We start from the raw sequence: 7,094 nt of genomic DNA on the forward strand, positions 1-7,094 counted from the left end.
TTCAAAAATATCATCCTAGAAGGTGATGCTTTGCAAGTAGTTAAAGGCATTAACTGCAATGAAGAGATTAGAACCAGTGTTGGAATGATACTGGCTGATGCACTCAGTTTTGAACAATTTTGATTCTTGGGTCAGTAGTTCATACTGGTAGGAATAACAATACACACAAAAATGAAAGAGATATATGTATTTATTAATATTCATTTGAACTTTTTGGATAATATTAAATATTGCTCATAAATACTATAAATATCTTGTTTTTTTTTTCTTTTTAATTAACATGGATGCACCAATATGGCAAGGCATGATAGATTTTTATATGAATATTTTTTTTCTATCTTAATATTTAAATATGTGTATTTAAATAGAATGATAAAAATAATAAATTACATATTGATTAGGTAGAGATATGTATGTGGTGTAAAGCTTGATTGTAGAATTTCTCTTTCTTATTTCATTCATTGGCTTGAAAATTACTATCTTTTTTATTGTTTTGTTTTGATTGTTAAGAGGCCGATTAATTTATAAAGAAAAAAGAAAAATTCAAGGTCAACATATTTAACCAAAGAAAATGTGCTTAATTATTTAATTACTCAGTTTACTATGCAAGCATGTGCACTTATTTTATTTTATTTTGTCTTTACTGCATGGGAAGTACTATATATATATATATATATATATATTTATATTATAACATGAATCGTTGATGATGAGGACGTAAATCCCCAGCGTAGAAGAATTCAAAAAAGAAAATGAAGATAAAGACAATCAAGAAATTGACATAAAGATATTTGTACCAATTACAGGTTACAAATCCATATGGGTTTTTCAAATAAATCTTTTTTCTTTTCCAGACTTTTGACCAAGATATGATCTACCCGGCCATTCGATGACCATGCATGCATGCATGCATGTTGACTGATATTTATTTGGCTGATATGGACTCATTTAATAATTTATATTTAGGGAATATTTTTTTATACCTAATAATTATATATGATGGTCCAGCTCATTTGATTGCAACAAGTAGCATGCATTCATCATCACCAGCGTACTCATGTGCTTTCTAACGATATCATACATGTATATATAGATCATTTCCTTATCCGGAGTATAATGATCAAGACGAAGGCAATAATGATACCGATAGGGTACGTAAACATACCATGCATGTTCTATTATAAGTACATCAATTCTAATTAATATAAAAATTTCAAAATGGCCGTTGTTGATGTAATTTTTCGGCAGGATTGAAGGTTAACAAAATGGTCGAATTAATGACCCTCGATAATGGTTTGATGTTGATTATATGATAGTACTTGAATACTCATCCATGAAGTAAATAAGAAATAAAACACATCAAATCTCAACAAAGAAAGATTTATATGGTTTGGCATAAAAACATACATTTGAGGGCGAAATCCATTTTGCTTAGTAATTTGATAGTTTTTCATGACTTCACGTATCTCTTAATATAATGGAAAAATAAGTTGGGAAGAGGTTGAAGAAAATGTATGTGTGAGAGTCCCATGAGTGTAGAGGTGTAATAATATAATAAGTGTAAATATTATATAATCGAATAATTTTAGTTGAAATTAAGCCTTTATACCATACATCATCCACACAGTATAGTTTGAGTCTTACAAATCAAATTATATTATATGAATGGTGTGTGATGTAAAGGCCTTCAAATAACACTATTTAATATATAAAGATTGCTGATAAGGCTGGCTAGCACTATGAATGTACATGATAAGGCATAATTGATATACAAAAGAATGTACACAAATTAGCTAGAGGTTTTTCCCGAGGCCAATCCAAACCGATGCAAGATCTCCATAATTGATACATGACAGTTAAAACAAGAGTAATGGTACTCATCATTTCGATTATCATTATCCTTTCATTATCTTATAATTTGGTATTAGATGATTGAAAATTATTTATTATATTTCACTTGTGAATCTATCATCTAATGAGATATCATGAAATGATAAGAAAATAGATGATGAATAAAATTTTTCATTCTTAGGTACAAGAAGCCCAAATGCTAGTACTAACCCTAATAATACTTGGTTATAACCCATCAAAATAAACACCCTCTACTATAATTTGCAAATAATATTTTTTTTCAAACAGCAAGCAGAGTAAGATACCAAAATAATAACAACATATCCGTCACAATAAGGTGAGATGCGTACATTGCGTACCGTCGGCTCTACCCTAAACAAATATCTAAATAAGCAAACACTCGGGAATTGTGATATAGTGTAATCCGTTGTCGTCCAGCGGTTAGGATATCTGGCTTTCACCCAGGAGACCCGGGTTCGATTCCCGGCAACGGAATAGGGTTTTTTGGTTGCACCCTTTTTATATTTTACACCCAAGAGAAGAGGGATGCAATGAAGAGTGTCCGAAAACAACCTTAAAGGTGCAAAGCATAGGGAATGCTAGTTATATTATTTACCCTGAAAGACAAAATACATAACAACTCAAGGCTGAGTTTAGTTTATTTGTGACTAATAATATTTTGTGAGTCCCGTTGAGACGAGTTTAATTTTTTTAAGTTGAGATGTGTTTAACTTTTTAGATTAAAATGTATGAAGTAAGTTGAGATGAGTTTGAATTTGGTTTGACAACCAAACACAAATTAGTCTTTATTTCTAGGCTGCAAAGCACACATCTGAAATCCAGAAAGGTCAAACCAAGTCCAAAAGCAACCTCATAATTATCCTTCTATTGAATGAACGCAGTGGAGAAACAGAAGCCTTCACATTCTTGACATACAATATCCAGAGTGATGAAAATTAATAACTACAGCCATTCACTCAGAAGCTAAGAAAGAGATGCAAAGTCAAACAAAATACCAGACAAAAATATCTATATATTGAGAGAGAGAGAGAGAGAGAGAGAGAGAGGGGAGAGATTTCCTTTTCCTTTCTTGTATTTTCAATTTGCCCTGTTTGTGGGCCGTGCAAAAAGATCCAACAAACAAAACACTGAAAGCTAAACTAAACCTATAAGCAAAACTTCCGTTCCCTTGGGCTTTCACAAGAACGGTAATGGTGAGACTCACTGTTCTGTCTTCATGAAGTGAGAAGCTAGGAGTTTTGAAACTGTGAAGCCAATAAAGGAGTCAACGTCAAACAGTTCTTTCAGCTTCTCATCACATATTATTCTCCTCTTGTCAGATGGGTCCTTCATGAACAAGTAAAGAACACGGACTCAGTGACTCTTCAATCACAAATTTGCAAAGAAAGAGGCGATAATAAGCAAAAACTGACACTAAAGCATCACCATAACAATTTGCAGCAATTTATAATGAGAAAAGTAGACTCCAAAACCCTAATCAAGAATTTTACACGGTGAAAGTAATAGTTCAGTATCCCAGGGTACCAAATATATGAGATACAGTAATCATAGTGTTCCATCAAGGCAAGAAACAACATACCTGGAGGTTGTTTTGTTTTATGTACTCCCATATTCTCTTTATGACATCACCCCGTGATAATGCACTTTCCCCAGTTCCAAGGAACTTCACCAAGGTATCCGAAAGTTGAAGAGGCGCAAGAAAACCTGATTTACCTCCCTTCAGCCTTTTTTCTTTCCTTTTTGGCTCATCTGGATCTGAAATGGAGATCTAGATAAGGTCCATAAAAAGAATTCCTTAATGAGACAAGTAACTGGCTAGTATATGTTGTTCAGAGAAAAATAATTAGATAATCCAAATACATTGTTGGAAATGAATCTAGTAAAATTCACAAGTGCTACAAAGCCCAGCGGAGCTGAGCACCAAGCGGAAACTGAACTATTCTTTCACCTTTAGTGTAAATATTCTCAGTGAAAGCAAAGCTTGTACCAAATAGACTACTGCAGCACCAAAAAATATTAGTCTAATACATATTTATATGTGTTGCAACTTAAAGGTGAAATACAAGTGAAAGTATGAAGTTGAGCTAAGCCGAAGATATGTTGCCATCAGCAACAATCAGCATGCACTTGGCGAGGAGAAGGCCACTGGCACACCAAGTATCAATGCAAAACAACATTTACAACAACACATCATAATGTCATCAAGAACACTGAATTAATTTATCCCACCTTCTTCTCTTTCTTGCTTCGGCTGCCTGTCCTTCTGCATTGACTTGACCGGCACAACTATATCAAACAAAGAAAGCATAAGTAATGTTTGAAGAGTTATATAAAAGGCAGAAACTAGAAGGGAGAGGATAGTTTGAGTCAGCACTAGATAGAACAAAGCAGTGTAATGGTCCTGAAGTTAATAAATATTCTTTCTTATTCAATAAGACATCATGGGATCATCGCAGCTGTTAATTTCATACTCCTTCTCAAAGAAGGAACACAATGACAATTGAACAGGAAATATTCTATTCAACATTGAACATGTACAGATCCAAAGTCTCAAATAACGCCACTTATATTTGAAAAAAATTAAGAATAATAACAGGGTTAGAGCATACCATCATCTGAGTCCAATGGCCAGATATGCTTTGATAAGGCCTTATTCATTTGGAACATGTTAATGGATTTAACACTAAAAAGGGCACGCAGTGGTTCATCACAATTGATATTCCGCCGATTATTAGGATCTTGCAAATTGTTCTCTCTAATATAGGCCCACAGTTGCTTGACGACCTAGAACCAAGATAACAAAGAGATGATTTTACAATAATGAAAATTCCCACCAGATTAACTAATGAAAAATTGAAGATATCTTCTCCACATATTTCTGAATATACCTCAGTCCTTGCCATTTCAGACTCCCCAAGGAATTCCTGAAGTTGAGGCGAAAGGCTACATAATTTGCTAAAACCACCCCCCCTCTTCTTTACCTCATTTTTATGCTTGATTGACCTGAATTTTTAAGAAAAGCCAACAATCAGCTTTACAATAAGGTGAAATTTCAGTTAAACAACTCTATCAGCCCTTAAATCATAAATGACAATGTAGTATAAATAAATTCAAGGTAAATAAGGGGACATTTTATTGAAAAATACATTAACAGGGACAATTCTAAAATTAATAAATCAACAATTTGTTTTAGAAAATACAGCACAAGGTTAACCCAAAAATGCAGGATTTAAGTTTGTGGACAAGATTTCATAAAGGTGTCCTTTTTTCCCCCTTTTTGCTCTTCTTGGTAAAGACTACATACAGTCTTCCCATAGTGCAATCGACTTCATTCATAACCTCTAAAAGAAAGTAACATATTTTTTTACTCTCTCAGTGACAAGCGGAGAAAGAATAAATCTTACATAGCATTCATAACTTCTAAAAGAAAGTAACATATTTTTTTACTCTCTCATTGACGAGCGGAGAAAGAATAAATCTTACATAGTTAAGATGGTTTATGGAAGCAAATTCAGAAAATACGTCATTAGTAATGCAAAGGTCCCCCTCCCCACCTTACAAAAAAGAAAAAATTACTCCACTTTGGAGGGATCAACACAGGGAAATGGTCTTAAGGTAAATATTACAAAAATTACTTCCAAATGAAGATTCAGTTCCCAGTGAATTTCAAGTGGAATCTTACAAAAATCAAGCATACGAAAAGCATGATGGGTGGGTGATTTCACTGTATGACATAAATTTTGGACACCAAAGCCAAAAGAACTTTAACCACATGCAACTGGTAAATATTGAAGGCAATGGATTTTCTTCCAATAAATTGGATATTTTTTCCCTAGACAAGTAAAGAATGCAAAGAAGGGAACTGTTTCGGCTTGCACTTCGGATCAATGGATGAATTCACCATTTTGGACTCATCGCGAGAAATTTTCTTTTATAAAGCTTAGGAACGAATGTTGCAATAACTTGCAACCATAAATATTGAATAACCCAAACACTGAGAAAGGTAAAAAAAAAGGACCTTTATTTCAATCGAATAAGTTCTGAGAAATAATTTCTTGAGATAATAAGGTAAACGAGGACATAACTTCGTGTGTATGAATCTTCAATATAGAAAGAAAATAAAAGATTAATTCCGTAAAAAGACTGGCTCCGATTGCAAATGCAGAATCAAACGTAACCGTAAATTTTATATATGTGAAAATAACTGCAAGAAAAAACTGACCGTCTTTTGCCCTTCCCATTATTCGTTTGTTGAACTTCTTCTTCATCGTCCTCATCCTTCGAACCAGAACCGTCGGTTTCTTCCGATTTAGCATTCTCGGTCCGGTCGTCTGTTCCTCCTTCGTCAACTTCAGCTTCAGCGTCTTCTGCAGCCTCCTCAGTTTTCTCATGCAGGCTCTGCAAGAACACGTCCACCTGTTCCCTTATAAACGCCTTCTTGTCCGTCAAATCCACTCCAAAATCTGCCTCGAGCCTTCGGCGTACGGTGGCGGTGGTCGTCGTGTTCAGGTCGGAGCTCTGGAGAAACTCCCGGAGCCGCAAAATAAGCTCCGAGTCCGATACCATTTTCCTGGGTTTCGGGCTGGCTTTGGGTCTCGGTCTCGGTCTCGGTGAGCCTCTGTCAGATAGCCGCTGGGAAGAGATTCCGAAAAGGGAACAAAATGGGGGAATTTGGGGCGTGGAGGATGGAAGGACAAACGTGGAATTAACCGAAAAGATTCTGTCTCCCTGTCTCTTTCCGAAGTAAGTTTCTCGTTTCTCGTTACCATGAGAAGTAAGTGGGGCCTAGTCGACAGTACTCGTGCTGTAACGTTCTTGATAACCAGAACACTGCTGAACTGCATCATCTGAACACTAAACTTCATGAATTGAAAGAATAATTAAGGAAGAATGCAAAAAGCACAACAAGAGTGATCAAACGCAAGATTTTATTGATGAATCTTGACAGAAAATTTTTGAAGAATTCCCAGCCTCTCAAGACTCAAATTTCAATGATCAAAGATGGAAGTCTACACAAGCCATGTAATTGCTTTTATAATTGCAGACCATGAATGTAACACTCGGGCCCAACATGAAACTCGTGCTTGAATTTTTTTATTTATTTTCATATATAGATGAAAAGTTCACTTGGGTTTTTTGAGTAAATGTGGGTTTCGGCTACTGACTAATTTATTTACAAAGATCCGACTCATGTTTTGTTTTTAAAATGTTTGTTATCAACT

General features: G+C 34.7%; 1 protein-coding gene and 1 non-coding gene across 2 annotated transcripts; one reads left to right on the top strand and one right to left on the bottom strand.

Moving 5' to 3' along the window:
- The first annotated feature begins 2,274 nt into the window (after positions 1-2,274).
- On the top strand, positions 2,275-2,346 carry TRNAE-UUC. Its single transcript has one exon. It is a non-coding gene; the product is annotated as a tRNA-Glu (tRNA).
- Positions 2,347-2,736: 390 nt separating this feature from the next.
- LOC109018949 (upstream activation factor subunit spp27-like) lies at positions 2,737-6,632 on the bottom strand. The gene is made up of 6 exons (XM_019001145.2): positions 6,095-6,632; positions 4,761-4,875; positions 4,482-4,656; positions 4,102-4,158; positions 3,452-3,627; positions 2,737-3,198 (listed from the first exon to the last, which is right to left on the bottom strand). Exons 1-6 carry the CDS (start codon positions 6,436-6,438, stop codon positions 3,073-3,075), a joined length of 993 nt encoding a protein of 330 aa, XP_018856690.1. The 5' UTR covers positions 6,439-6,632; the 3' UTR covers positions 2,737-3,072.
- Between the last annotated feature and the right edge of the window lie 462 nt (positions 6,633-7,094).

Source organism: Juglans regia, chromosome 12 (assembly GCF_001411555.2).
Source record: "Juglans regia cultivar Chandler chromosome 12, Walnut 2.0, whole genome shotgun sequence".
Taxonomy (NCBI): Eukaryota; Viridiplantae; Streptophyta; class Magnoliopsida; order Fagales; family Juglandaceae; genus Juglans; species Juglans regia.